The 15,366-nt window shown below is 39.4% G+C and overlaps 1 protein-coding gene and 1 pseudogene across 1 annotated transcript; one reads left to right on the plus strand and one right to left on the minus strand.

Annotated features, from left to right (window-relative positions):
* Positions 1–314: 314 nt before the first annotated feature.
* Positions 315–1,677, minus strand: LOC128100952 (40S ribosomal protein S7-like; annotated as a pseudogene).
* A 2,567-nt stretch (positions 1,678–4,244) lies between these two features.
* Positions 4,245–14,789, plus strand: Lin7c (lin-7 homolog C, crumbs cell polarity complex component). Its single transcript, XM_052724825.1, has 5 exons — positions 4,245–4,315; positions 7,189–7,307; positions 7,834–7,905; positions 10,165–10,374; positions 11,020–14,789. The coding sequence occupies exons 1-5, from the start codon at positions 4,279–4,281 to the stop codon at positions 11,173–11,175; spliced, it is 594 nt and encodes a 197-aa protein (XP_052580785.1). The 5' UTR covers positions 4,245–4,278; the 3' UTR covers positions 11,176–14,789.
* Positions 14,790–15,366: the final 577 nt, after the last annotated feature.

Below are 15,366 nucleotides of genomic sequence, written 5' to 3' on the forward strand. Positions count from 1 at the left end.
CCCAACCATCTTATTGGCCCTACTGTCTGCACTCTCCAAGCATTCAAACAGTATTTGTAATGTAGGTCCCTTATGCCTTTTAATAAAATCTGTAACTGAGTGAATATTTCTATTTGAAAACCTGAGACTAATGCAACTTAGATTCCAAGATAAAATATATCAAGTTTTATCTTATTTAATACTATTGTTTTTGTTTTCCATTATTTTCATTTTATTAAAGTACATCATCAGGTTTGTGGTGGCATGTGCATGTAATCCTAGCACTTTGAAGACTCAGAAAGGACTGTAACTGGGTTCTTTGGGATTTAAAGATTTTATGTGTATGGCTGCTGTGCCTCTATGCATGCATGTGCACCATATACATGTCTGGTGCCCGTAGATATCAGCAGAGCCTCAGATTCCCTAGAACTGGAGAAAATTTTGACCTTGTGCTCCACTGCTCTGTCACATTATGTCTAAATGAGCTTTTATGAGCCAACCGCCATCCAGTTTCAGTGGATCCTCTCGCTCACAATTTCACTTGAGGAGACCAAATCCTCAAGGTTGCGCCATTCACAAAATTCAGGCTGTGGCTTCTGGGACACTTTGGCTTATTTTTTTTATGGTTTTATTAAGTTGGCTTAGGCAGAATTCTCCCCAGAGCAATAAAGAACACATGCTTCATAGTGAACTTTTCTCCAATTCACACACTAGGTGGACTTGGATTTTCTGGGAACATTTCAGTTGAGAAACTGGAACAACAATTAGAATCACTCTCCAAGCACCATCAAGTTTGATTTGCTTGGCCATCTTAATTTTGAGCTCACAAAGATTTGACTTGAGGTTTGATTTCATCTCCAGCTCCAGCAGTGCCTGGCAGTTACCCAACTTGAGTTTCTCACCGTTGAGTTCCATGATCTCGACAATTTAGATGAACATGACTTCTTCCTGGGGAAAAATGTTGCTGCAGGTAAACTGAGCTCCTGACCCACTCCACCTGACCTATCAGTAAGGCCCAGCCAGGTAATCTGTTGCATCTCTACTTTGGAGTAAGGCCTGCTGTTCACGGCGGGGAGGGGGGCAGCCTTTCCCCTAAACTCAATAAAAAAGTCTGTCAACAGTTAACCTTAAGTATCCACTTTACTGAGCTAAAAGATGCTCAAACTGGGGAGTGATAGCACAAGCTTTTGATTCCAGCACTCTGGAGACAGAAGAAAGTGGATCTCTGTAAGTTGGAAGGCAGCCTGGTCTATATAGCAAGTTTTAAGACAGCCAGGGCTGCATAGAGACCCTGACTAAAAGCAACAACAAAAGGATGGCCAGATGGCTGATAAGACATTATTTTTGGATGGATTGGGGTGTTTCCAAAAGAGCTTAGCATTTGCTTGATAAATTAAGAAAAGGTCATCATCAATAATGTGGGTGGGCATCATCTAATCTTTCCTTTGAGGGCCTAGATATGACAAAAGAGAGGACAAAAACAGCATTCTCCCTGGTTAAAACTGTCTATATACCTTCTGCCTTAGACAAGTGCTTCTGATCATCAGGTCTCCAACCAGACTAGAACTTATAGCATTAAATCCTCTGTTTTTTGTTTGTTTGTTTTAATCTTTGATGTTGTACTGAAACTATTACTATCTTGTTTCCTGGATCTCCATCTCTTGCAGGCCACAGATCATGAGACTCCTTATCTTTCATGATCACTTGAACTAACCTCTCATAATAAATCTGTGTATGTGTGTGTGTGTGTGTGTGTGTGTGTGTGTGTGTCCATACATGTGCACCCATGTGAGTATACACATTCTATTGGTTCTGTTTCTCTTGAGATATTATAAAACAAGTAGTGGGAAGTCATTCCAGCTTTGACCTGGAAGCTCCAACCGCCATTGAGGCTTCGGTAATGGTCACCCCTACAAGGCGGAGCTGAGAGAGGATGCTGAAGACCCAGGCCCTTTAGGTTCGTGGACCCTGGACGCTGGAGGTAGACCGAGCAAAGTTCTCCAGAGAACACCGCCGGATTGTGCCACACCTTTTCCAGACTCTGTAAACTATCCCTTCACTTGTAAGTTACCCCACAAAATAAACCTCCCTTTTAACTACATGGAGTGGCCTTAATAATTTCACCAATAAACAAGCATTCTAGAATCATCTTAACTTACATTAGTTCTTTTTTTTCTGAGGACTGGACTCAGGAGTCAGGTACATGCTAAGCGCTACCACTAAGCTACAGCTGCAGCTTAACTTCCTAATTTTGATGGGGCATATTTGCCAGTTGCTTTTGAGAATCTATGTGTGGGAAGTAATTTTTTTTTTTAGAACTTACATGTTTAGTATGAAATTTGGGTTCTGGGGATCAAACCCAGGGTGTCAGACATGCTAGACAAATGTTCAGTGATCAATACCCATGTCCCTAAAACATCTTAGGGTATACCTTCAGTTCTGAAAATTTCATCCTCACCTTTAAAAAACCATGTACCTAAGAATCAAAATGTATTTGGAAGTAGGTCCACTGTTTAACTAACTAGTTAAGGTGAAGGCACATTGGATTACAGTAGGTCCCTGGTCCAATACAACTGGTCTTCTTATAAGTAAATGCTCTGATGAAATAATAGAGAGAATGCCATGTGACAACGAAAACAAAGACTGGAGTAACACAGCTGCAAGTCAGGAACACCAAAGACTGCCAGGAAACTTCTAGAAATCCAGGGAGACAAGGAAAGGGTTTGTGTAGACCCAGAAGAAACATGGTGCCTTTGTTTTAGAAATGTGAGACAAATATCTGCAGTTTGAAGACATTCCACTTGTTATACTTTGCTATGGAAGCTCTAGACAGCAAGCAGAGAATTCTAGTTTGGGAATTACTTTTCTATACAAATTTTATAGCATGCAGTGTTCTTCCAGTGCTGTTAATGAAAAGTGGATCCTGTTCTGATTTCTGGTCCTTAGAAGGTGACTTTTTCTTCTCTAGAAATCTTCTTGGTCTTCTGCTGAAACTTAGAATTCTGGGAATTTTATGACTATGTGATAATTATCAAAGACATGGAAAAAGACTATTCCAAAGGAGCAGAGGATAGGATAGAAGATGTAGCTCAATAATCGAGCATTTGTGTAGCATGTATAAGTCTGTGGATTTGATTCTCAGGCATTGAAAAAAAAAGCATAGGGAGATGGAAAGTTAAGTAATGTGTAACCCCAGTTCATAAGAATAGTTCTTATCAGCATAGAAAACCTACATAATTTGCATGGAGCATGAGTAAGCTTGAAGACCACTGCCCAGTGGTGGAATTCAACTGTCTCACACAAAAAGTCTGCATTGGCTCTACCTAATAATATGTAGAAAACTGTAGTTCAATGGAAAGAGTGGATCACTGATGGTCAATTAGGTATTAAAACAATCCTGTCCTGGAGGTGTTGAGAACTTAACACACATCAAGGGCTTTGCTAGTCATTTCATGAAAATTATTTCACTTAAATTAGAGACTAAAAGGATTTGGATTCACAAAATTTTCAGAAGTGGCCCTATATGGGGCTGGAGAGATGGCACAACCCTTAGAAGCACGGGCTGCTCTTCCAGCAGACCTGGGGCTAGAGTCTCAACACCCCCTGGCAGCTCACAACCATCTTTAGTGCCAGTTTTAGGAGATCCAATGCCCTCTTGTGGCCTCCATAGGCACCAGGCATGTAAATGATGCACAGACATTCATGCAGGCAAAAGGCCTATACATACAATTTTTTTTTTTTTTTTACAAATTAGAAATTGGACCCACAACACAATATATATGCTTCATACTTCATTTACAAAAGATTTTGAATTGGTCAATTAAAAGCGCTAACTTCGTGGTGCATCGAAGCATCTTCTCTCCCAGCCAATTACTTTGTTCGTCTACCCTTCTGCTGAAACACTTGTGGGAAAGATTCGAATTGTGGATTTTCAAAAGTAAAGCAATCTGGGATATTAAGGCTTAAACCGGTCGAGAGACGGTCAGTGTGCAAGTCCAAGGCCTGAGGCTGCCGTGGATCAAGCAGGGCCTGGAATTAAGGACATGACTTCCCCGAGGCAGGGGACAAGTCGGGATATCGGTTCTTTTCAACCTCGGGTGGTTGGAAGTGGGCGAGCACAGACCAACAAACACAAGCAAACCCTTCGGCCGCGCAAGCTCAACCGCTACAGCTCTGCAGCGTGAAACCGCATCCTCCTAGCTCTCGCGTTACTACCGCCCTCACCCTTCCGGCTCCCGGCCCCGTCCACCGCGGCCTGTCTGTCGTCATTTCCTGTGGGTCTGCCTCGCCGAAGAAAAGATGGCGGCGCTGGGGGAACCTGTCCGGCTGGAGCGGGGTGAGTGCGGCGGGTGTCGCGGCCGCGGTGGGTGGGGCGGGTGGACACTGACTGAGCGCTTGGCCAGCCGGAGCCGAGACGTGGTGGCCGGGGCGCTGACACCCCGAGCGCCTCCCCGGCCTTCGTGCTGGGCGCTGCTGCTCGCGGGAGGCGCTGCTGCTCGCGGGAGGCGCTGGCGGCGTTTTGAAAGCTCGCCAGACCCCTCTGTTCCCACTGGGCGCAGCTCGGATCTTAAGACCTGCCCACGGCTGCAAACACGGGGGCTCCCTGGATGCGCACTGCAGAAGGGCCTTTCAGCTTCATAAACCCTAAAAGCAAGTGCCACACAACGCGGCTCGGGACTGTCTACCATCATTGCCCCTGTGCATGAACAGAAGAGTGTGCCTTCTTGTCCCGATTCATACGCATTCCCGCATAAACTCCCTCGCCCCCGTTTAAACACAGACTCCTTCATTGCTTTGACCACAACCTCCTGGTATTTCTTAGCTTTTGCACTCCTTCCAGTCCCGGAGAGGATGCTTTAAAAACAATCCAACTGATTTGATCTTACGAAGGAGATTACGTAACTAGGTGGAGTTGGTTGTAAATCACTTGCAAGTGCGATGCTATTCCTTACTTATAAGCTCTACAGTGGCAAACCTGGCTGGTTGATTGCTTCTTAGAGCAAACAGTCAAGAAAAATAAAACCTATTGTGGAAATACTCTCCCAGTGGCCAGTTGCAGATTTCCAACATTGTACTCTGCCCTGCCCAAATCGTTAGATTTCAAACTGGGGCGAGCTTTTTACAGTTGAAAGTCATAGTAGTCAGAAAGTACCTGTTAAGCATTTTGAGTACTGTTGACAAACAAAGCGTGGAATGGAGTTTGACACTACTTTGCATGTATTAGTTTTCCTAATTGCAGTCTCAATATTGTCCAAGAAGGAAATAATTTTAAAGTTGTTGCACTTCAAGGAACCACTTTCCTCGGACTTGTTTCTCTCCAGCCTATCAGAGCTTTAATTGAAGTGCTGTTTTATGACAGAGGGTAAGACTAAGGTAGGCTTGCAGCTGTGACACTTTCTTCTTGAGCACGTCAGTGTGCCTTGTAGAGGAACAAATCTGTTGGTGTTAACTAGAATAATTGGAGGATTCTAACACGTTATTTAAATGAAGCACAGAGTGTGGATGGACCCTGTCCTCTAGCATTTGCTTTTTGCTGTTACAAAGTTTTCAGTTATGCAGTAGAAAGCTCAAAATATCGGTGGGGATGAAGTACTCTAGTTGGTTGTTGCCAGTTAACAGGATCACCAAGTCGGATGGCATCAAGTCTGATTCTGCTTGGGGATTCTGACCGAATAGATATTCTCACAGTTCATAGTAAAATACCAGCATAGATGACCAAGTTCCTGTTTGTCTTCTAACTCATCAAAATATAATTCACCGGAGCACAAACTTAGCATATATTTGGTACAGTTCAGATTTAATGGAGTTTTTAGCTTGTTTCCAAGTGTTGATTGGACTCCCTTCTGTCTACTCTCTCCTCTCCTCTCCTTGTCCCCTTTCCTTCTTTCCACCACATTGGGTACTTAGTTGAGGGCATTGTGCATGTTAGGTGAGCACTCTACCCCTGAGTTACATTCGGGAGGCCTATTTATAGGATTTTTAGTGTGGATAATAAATTGTAATTTTGTAAATCAACAACTCCTGAAACAACATTTACTAGCCATTCCAGAGATGAGAAATCAGAGCAAAGGTGGTCTGTTTGATTAGAAAAACTTTAACCTTTAATTATCTAAAACTGAATCAACTTGTTGCTTCTCTAATAAGTTTATTTGGGCTTTTTCATCTGCACATGCAAAGAAAAGGCCTAACTAATTCTGTGAAGTAAATATCTGGTTCTTTAGTGTAGCATGAAATCAAAAACTTTTTCCACTTAAGTCAAAAGTATTAAGGATTAGAATATATAAAATAGTAGATATTCTAATCTTTGGAGGTAAATGAACACAATTAAAATTTTCTGGAATTTTGATTAATTAGTGGTAGTAATACACTGAGCCTTGGGTTCAGAAAAACCTTAGGAGAAAAAAATCAGACCAGAGGTCATGATTAATAGTGTTATAACATGAATCTTCATTTTCTAAAGTTCTTTGTTCATAAAACACATTTGTAAATTTCCCAGTCACAGTAACCTAGTATGTGTGTGTATGTGATTCTGTAATTTTTTTTTTCTTTTTAAGTTGTATGTGTTGGATGGTGGTGGGGGCCAGACCAGCATGTCAGATCCCTGAAACTAGAGTTTTAGATAATTGTGAGATGCCCAAGTGGATGCTGGGAATCCGGAAGTGCTCTTAACTGCTGAACCATCTTTCTAGCCCCTAATCCCTTAATATTTCTTAAGATTAGTCCATACCAATATGGCATGTCTGTGCTTGTGAGGCTTTTTATTTCCTTTTCTTTTTTCCATATGAGGTACTATTATTGCTGTTTTACAGCGAAAAACTGCAAAACAGGCTGGGAAACTTATTCAGGGTCACACAGAAGCATCAAGACCAGGTTGATAAAGCTATTTTTTTTCTTTCTGTTTTGTAAACCATATTTGGACATATCTGAATTAAAACAGTGTTAGCAAGCCTCACAGCATTTCTATGTGTCATTGGATTGTCCTTGGGGGAATTGGCTTTTTTTTTGGTTGTTTGCTTTGCTTTTGAGGCATTATTGAAACCCAGGCTGCCCTTTAACAGGTGATCATCCTGCCTCAGCCTCTAGAGTGAAGAGTATCCATATTGGGCACCACACCTGGCTAGCCTTTGGATTAATTAGCTGCTACAAAGTTCTAAAGGAATGAGGAGAATCCTTAGCAGGAATTAATACTTGTGTTTTGTTTCCCTGTAGATATCTGCAGAGCAATTGAATTGTTGGAAAAACTACAGAGAAGTGGAGAGGTGCCGCCTCAGAAACTTCAGGCTTTGCAAAGAGTCCTTCAGAGTGAGTTCTGCAATGCTGTGAGGGAGGTGAGTTACCATGGTTGAGGTAATCAGCTACAGAAATACACTGAAATCTGGATTCAGAAATACGGTAGGGAATAATTTAGTGCTGGACTGGTGACTCACGCCTGAAATCACTTGGGAGAGTGAGGCAGGAGAATTCCAATGAGTAAAGGCCAGCCTGGCCTACACAGTGAGTTATAGACCACCCTGCCTGAAAAAGAAAGAAGAGATGTGGGGCAGGGAAGAAAACATTAGAGCTGGTCTTGTCTCTGATTTTTTGGAATTTTTAGCTGGGCATATAGCTCAGTGGTAGAACTGAGTGGTAGGTTTTTGTATATGCCTAACGTGTTTGAAATTGTGGGTTCGGCCCCCAGTTCCACCACCGTAAAAGAAAAAAAGATTCCTTTGAAATTCCAAATTGAAAAGCATTTATATTTTATACATTTTACAAAACTGTATTTGGGAAATTTTAACATGTTTGTTAACTTCTCAGAGAACTCAAGCATTGCTATATTCCAGAACTTAAATATGAAAACATTGTGTTTTACAGGTATATGAACATGTTTATGAAACTGTGGACATCAGTAGCAGCCCTGAAGTGAGAGCTAATGCAACTGCAAAGGTAAACGTTCTCATTTATCAAAAGTGGGGCTCCAAAACAGAACAGGGACTGGGGACAGAGCTTAGTGGGTGCGTGCTTATTATCCAAGCCATAGGACCTGAGTACAGATCCTCACCTCCCAAGGAAATGCCAGCATAACAGTGTCTATAACCCCAGTGCTGGAGGAGTAAAGAGATGGATATCCTGGGGGCTCACTGGCCAGTGAGTCAACACACATATGTTCACACAAACAAGTGCCTATATATACATATGTATATGTGTGTATACATATACATATACATGTGTGTATATGTGTGTATATGCTTATCCACATATATATATGTATATGTGTGAATATATAAAGTTCAGAAGGCATAAATTGAAGATTTAACAAGCAGTTACTAGATACATAGTAAGCTTTGAAAACTAGCATATATTTCAAACTATACTCTATTTCTCAGGTAATAAGAAATATTTTATTGATTTGTAAGATTTTGTGATACTGTTTAGAGAATACATAGAGAATACAGTAATGTGCATATCATGCCTCATATAATTGTATTCAGTACATTATGCAGATTTGTGATTATAACATTAATTTCATAATCGATGAGGGTAACTTTCTTGTTGATAAGGAAGCATCAAAGTAGGCTACCATCTTTACACCACACAGCAATAAGTAAATGATAATCCTAGGGACTCTAGGGTAAGCCCTCACTCACATTGCCGTTGGATTTTCCCTTGACTTTGGCCCTGCGCATATTGAACAGTGTCGGTCCTAGGCCACCTCCTTGGGGCTGTCGATGGCATGTTTGTGTATATGTGTTTTATAATGATGTTGTTTTTCTCAAATAACTCAAGACATTGAGCTAAATGTGTTTCATGTGCTTTTAGAATACCTTAACATATACTACAAGCTCAGGCTATTTTTTATGGCTAGTTACTGGTTTACAAAGGGAAGTACTGGAGTTTTCATTAAATACAAGTACTTAAAGGTATAGATTTCCTTTGTCAAAATCACTAGATCCATAGAAACTTGGGGTTTGGGGAGGTGTGTGGGTATAATTCAGTTTATAGAGTGTCTGCTTAGCATGCATAAGCAAGCATCCACCTATCCTTAGCACCACATAAAACTAGGCATGGTGGTATATGTCTGTAATCCCATCATTTGGGAGGTAGAGGCAGGAGGAGCAGAAATTTAAGGTTAATCTTGGTTCTCTAACATGTTTGGAGCCAGCCTGGGCTAAATTAGACCCTGTCTCAGAAACGAAAGAAACATTTTTCGCAAGTTTTGTTGGCATACCTGCAATCCTAACACTTGAGGCTGAGGCATGAAGAGGAAGAGTTCGAAGCTAGCCTGTTCTATAAACTTCATTGCCTTCACCCCCAGACACCACCCCCAGAAGGACTTGGTTACCTCTGACGTGTGTAGCCCCCAGAATTTGGAGAGCTTATGAGCCTTAGTTCTGTTTATAAAATGGGCTCTTTTTAGTGCCTCAGACATAGTAGTTGGTATTCGGTAAGTCTCAACAACTTCCCCTCCTTCCCCTCCTTCCTTCTCAAACTGTTTTTCCATTCAGCATCCATAATGAAAATGGTGCCTTGAGAAGGGAAAGGAAACAGACTGTAAACCTGTATTTGAATATAGTTATAATACATCTCTTCTATATCGTTTTCTTTTTAGCTATAGCTAGATACTTTAACTAAAGCAACAAAAAGCATTCATACAGGTTATATGCATTCTTCCTTTCTGAATATTGAATTTCTTGAGGGTTTTGTTTTTTAGTATTTGGTAAAAGCAATATAGCAGTCAAAATGACTTCATATAAGGACACATTTATGTAGGAAGGTTGTGTCTGGCTCAGGGGCCCCTAAAGGAACCAGTCTCTATGCTCTGAAGCTCAGGGCTGTTGGCATACTCAAGGAAGACTTCCCCTCATAATAGCTACACATCTGTCTGCTTGGCAAGCCTTCTTAACCAGCCCTGGGCACATGTAGCAGTGTATTTCTGAGATCTGGAGGAGCTAATAGTGATCTGAAGTTCACTTCCTACATAATCTCTTGAGTATTTATTATTTTTAGTTATCTCATACAAACTTGTTTGATGACTTACAGTGAAGTTGTGAAAGCTCTAAAATGACAGGCTTGTGGTTCAAAGGTGGCTTTTGTAGGATACAGATGTGGAACAATGCACATGCTTAGCATATCTGAGTCTCTGGATTTAAACCCCAACCCCTCAAAATTAAGTTATGTTCTTAGATGTGTGCATTTCTCTTTCAGGCTACTGTTGCTGCATTTGCTGCCAGTGAAGGGCACTCCCATCCCCGAGTTGTTGAGCTACCCAAAACAGAAGAGGGCCTTGGATTCAATATCATGGGAGGCAAAGAACAAAACTCTCCAATCTATATCTCACGGATAATTCCAGGTGGAATTGCTGACAGACATGGGGGCCTCAAGCGAGGAGATCAGCTGCTTTCTGTTAATGGAGTGGTAAAGATAAATCTCTTTTATGTTTGCTGTTTGAAGTCATGTGTTTTAGCCACTTGGGAGTGCACTGGAGCAATCGAGTCAAGATAAAAGGGGAAAAACTTCTGAGACTGAGTTTTAAAATCCCTTGGGAGAAGCCCAGGTGGTAATGCTTGATACAGTGTTGTGTGGTTGTCTTGATTTGCTGGTGGTAGTGGAGGTTGTTGTTGGGCTGAACACCAAACTCAGAATACCAGGCAGTCACTTGACCACTGAGTTGCATCCCAGCCCAGTGTGTTAAGGGTGGTTATAGAGCACTCCAGTATAAGTCAGCAGTGCTTTGGAGGAGCTAAAGCTGTGTGTAAATTAGAGATAAACCCACATTTCACTTGTGTAGAATGGCAGTTACTTGATTTACTGCTGACCTAGTGCAATAATATGGTGTGTAAATTCCTATAGTGTGCACAAATGTGTCTCATAGGATTTCACATTGATTAAAGTGATAGATAGTAAGATTATTATTTTTATAGTGCTGAAACGATGTAACATTTAAAATTTTTACTTAATTGTGTTTTAAACACTTTTTCAGGTTGGATTACTTGTAAACTAATTTACTTGTTAATTGTTGAATTACTTGTTAATTGTTTTTGTGTGTGTGCATTTTTTCAGAGTGTCGAAGGAGAACATCATGAGAAAGCTGTAGAGCTACTGAAGGCAGCCCAAGGGAAGGTTAAACTCGTTGTACGGTATACGCCAAAAGTCTTGGAAGAAATGGAATCACGCTTTGAAAAAATGAGATCAGCAAAGCGCAGACAACAGACCTAATCATTTAAAAACTTTATGTTACTCTTTGCTTTTAGCTAGAAAAGTTTTACTTGTGACCTACTGATGGCCTCAGTGCCAGTGATTGTAAAACACTAGAAACTTCCGTGAAATCTTCTTGCCATTTTATAAATGCCTATTTTAGCATCACTTATGGTTGTAGAGAAGCATACACTTTTTTTCTCACGAGAAAAAGTAAAAGGTGATGAGGGCAGTTCTGTCCTGCTGTTTTTACAGGCCTTTTTCAAATGCAGATTTTGTCACAAAGTTGTTATAGATTTTTAAAAATGCTTTTTTAATATTAAAGTGTACTTTTACATTCTTAATCTTTTTTTAAGAAGAGGTTTTCTTCATTTGGCAACTTAATTACAAATAACAGTTCTCCAAACTTCCTTTTGATTACTGCAATTTCTTTGTGAAATTTCTTTTCAGTTTTCCGAGAAATTAACCCTGGCAGTCTAGCCTTCAGCAGTTATCACACTGAGTGTTGGCGTGGCTGCTGCATTTTGTACTTAGAACATACATGCAATATGTGTCATCAGTGGTAAATCATAGCTGTCGTGGAACCTTTTCATTTAAACAATGTATAATGTATTCATTTATACTGATTTGTAAAAGTAAATTTTTAAACACTGAAGCAATCATTGCTAAAGTATGTATTCTTTCATAATATTTAAGCAGTGAGGCGAGAGGATGTAATTTGATTATTAGCATTACTGATTAAATCCCTTATTTATATTTAACAGTATGTCATAAATTATAAATGCAAACAAGCTCAGATTTCGACTTTTCAAATTTTTTATGCTATTCATTTGTATTTAAATGTATTTCTCATATTTCGGTTCTTCCATGCCTAGAGATGAGACAGTTTGTGCTGAGACAAATGGAAACAAGACGAGGTAATAACTTCAGGTGTGGAGCCTGAAGAGCCCAACACAATTACTGTCCCAGCTTCAGTACCAATTTGAGACAGAAAGGGGAGGCAGGATTTGTCAAGATACAGAAACAGGCAGCTTCTTAAGCCTCACAGTGAGTGGGGTTCAGAATGCTTCGTGTCTTGGTTCGAATAGTGATGGGAGTGTGAACAATGCTTTTTACCATTTGTCCACTGGATGTCACCATTTTACTAGAAGGCAGCTATCGATGTGTGATTGTGACTGTCTTCTAAAAGCTGAAGTTGAAGGTGGCTCATTTTCAGTCACAGATAATAGGAACATTTGTGGAGGGTCTAAGTGATGGTGGTAAGAAACTGATGGGTTGAAATGCAGGAATTTATCATAATACAACTTTATTACCTTTATTTTTTTTAAAAATGGGCATTTTGTAACATTCCTTCAGGAAGAATGGAAGTGTGTACTATTTTTGCATGTTTGTGAGCAATGTCAGTCTTATAAGATATCTGCAGTTTTCAGTGATTTTTTTTTTTTTTCAGAGTAAAAGTCAATCAGCATTGTTATTTATCAGTTAGGAATTGAACACTGGATTGTGCATGGTTGAATGTCACTACAAAATGTGCTTGATATTGATAGGATCATGTTGAATTGTGTATTTTCAAAATTAGCTGATGTGTTTTTAAAATGTTGAGACCAAAGTAGTATAGAAGAGTATGACATATTTTAATTTAACTGTAAGATTATTAGAGTTATTTGTTGTAAAACTCTGTATTAAAGTTGGTGCATACAGAGCAGTAATATTATTGTTGTGGTCGTATTCCTACATCACAGGGCAAGTAACCCTGGGAACCTTGTCTGAGCCTAGCTGCTGTGGCTGCAGTTGCTCCTATAATTACAGTTTCCTGGTTCATGTTTCAGCGATTGTAGACTTTCAGCCAAGTTACTTTTTTTTTTCTTTTTTTAGTTTATTGAGTAAGCTTTTTCTTCTGCAGTAATTCACAATCTGTTCTTTGTGTGGGCTGATACCTATTTATATTCTTAAAATAAAAGTAACTTAAAGGAGCCAAATACATATAGCTTTGCTTGGTACTATTGAGCATGAGTAGCAATAGCTTGATTTCATTGATGGAATTCTCGTATCTCATCAGAATTTTAAATATTGACCATAGGAAAACTCAGTGGCAAGTGTACAGTAGTCTTCTTGTGTAATAAGGAAATGAAGGAACTTTAATAGATGGACAGTTTGTGAATAAAACTAGGCACACCGTAACTATATAATAGGTGTTTGTTTCATTTGTAACTTAAATGCAAATTTCCCTTTGCCCCAGTTTTCTCTCTCTCAAATATTTCAAAATGAGTTGACTTGGTGATTCTCAGTCTTAGCTGCATGTTAGAATGCCCCACAGAGCTTAGCACTTACTGATACCTAGGTCCCTTCCAATAACAACTAAGTCAAAATCATTTCTGTATTGGTTAACAATTTTATATAATGTGTTTTGACCAAGTCTACCCCCTATTGCCTTTAGAAGCTCATTCTGTGTAGCTCTAATGGACACCCTGGTTTGAAAAGCACTGGCTCATGGAATTTCCAGTTATACTGGACTCTGGAAGTACATTTAATCTGAAGTTACTTAATGATTGATTGTATTTCTTAGTACCTCTTTATGGACTTAAAAGGTATTTGGCTTTCCTTATTTACAAAATAATTACAATTTAGCTTTTTTAGGGGGTGGAGAGCAGGGTCTCTACATAGCCCTGGCTGTCCTGGAATTCAGTATGTAAACCAGGCTGGCCTCTTTTTTTTCTTTTTACAAAATCAAAACCTACTAACAATTCAGTAGTAAAATTCAGGGTTTTCTCTTCCTGCCCCCTTTACCTTTAAAAAAAATTTTAAGTTTTTTGAAAGAGCATGTTTAACATTTTCAGATGTGAAAGCACTGTGAGTAAGGATTCTGTGCTGTCCACATATGGCTCCTTCACCCGTCACTGTGCCCTACATTGTTGTAACCCTGTTCTCGATGTTTTCATCATTAAGGTCATTTTCCTGGTGTAAATCTTAAGGTATTTGCTCAAGTGCTTTGTTTACAGTTAAAATGAATAGAATTTAATAGAAGATATGGTTATGGCTTACCTGGAAAGCGTTGCCAGCATGACTTGGTATAGACGTTAAAAAAATACATGTGATTATAAATGTGGAATGATCATTGACATAAGGACCCTAGTGATTGTACCTCCTGAATAAATGTCTGTACGTTTTCTAACTTACAGTTCATTTCTCTTCTGGCAACAATCTCATTTTGTAGCTTTTAATTGTCCAAAATTTATGAGTAATGTCTCTTCAAAGGTTGTTGAAGTGATAATAGTTACATAATGGGGGAACATCACTTGATTATTAATTTTCAAGAAGTTTTAAACTAATTTGTAACTGGACATGGTTTTTAAAAGTATTGGCAAAGATTTGATACACTTGTACTCTTTTTAGTTTGAGAAAATAATTTAGAATGTGAAACAGTACTTTTTCAATAGATGAATCATTTAGCAATTAAACTCTGGTTCTAAGGCTTATTTAAAATATATTTGTATGAGTCATGCTTGTCCTTTGCATTTGACAAAACTGATACAACCACAAATAGATGTATTTCTGAACGCTGTGTATACAATAACCTTTACATAGAGTAAAAGCAAAATTCGTGGTGGTTCCTGAAATAAAACTTCAGATTTCTATATTTTGTTTGCCTTTCATAAAATATAACTAAACAGAAGTTTCTCTCCCATTATTTTAAGAGGTGGTGTGATATGATTGATGGTATAGACTGATACCTAGATATTCTCTTTAAATCCTATTTTGCCTCTGTACTGTGAACCATAGACAAGGTCTTTTTCTGTGCTGTTAGAATGCCCTGCAGAGCTTTGCCTCATCTGTCATCTGTAATCAATGTGTCTTCGCTATCTCGTCTGCAAAGCTCTTGAAGGATGCCTACAAGTACTAGTCGTGTAGTCCCCGTATTTTAAGTAGCTCTGGGATCCTGTTGGCAAAAGGAAGTCGTTGGGGCAATAAGATGGCTCAGCAAGTGAAGATACATGCCACCAGACTTGATAACCTGAATTCAAGCCCAGGACTTGAGAGAACCACTCTTGCAAGTTGTACTGTGACCTATATGCATGGGACAAATGCACATACAAAATGAGGTTTTTAAAGTAAATAGCCAAATTTTAAAATTAGTGTCATTTTTGAGGAGTATGTCAGAATGAAAATTGTTTTTAAAAAAAGTTCAGTTATAATACTTATTAAATGAGAAGG

This window comes from Peromyscus californicus, unplaced genomic scaffold (assembly GCF_007827085.1).
Source record: "Peromyscus californicus insignis strain IS unplaced genomic scaffold, ASM782708v3 Scaffold_7__1_contigs__length_154581171, whole genome shotgun sequence".
Classification (NCBI taxonomy): Eukaryota; Metazoa; Chordata; class Mammalia; order Rodentia; family Cricetidae; genus Peromyscus; species Peromyscus californicus.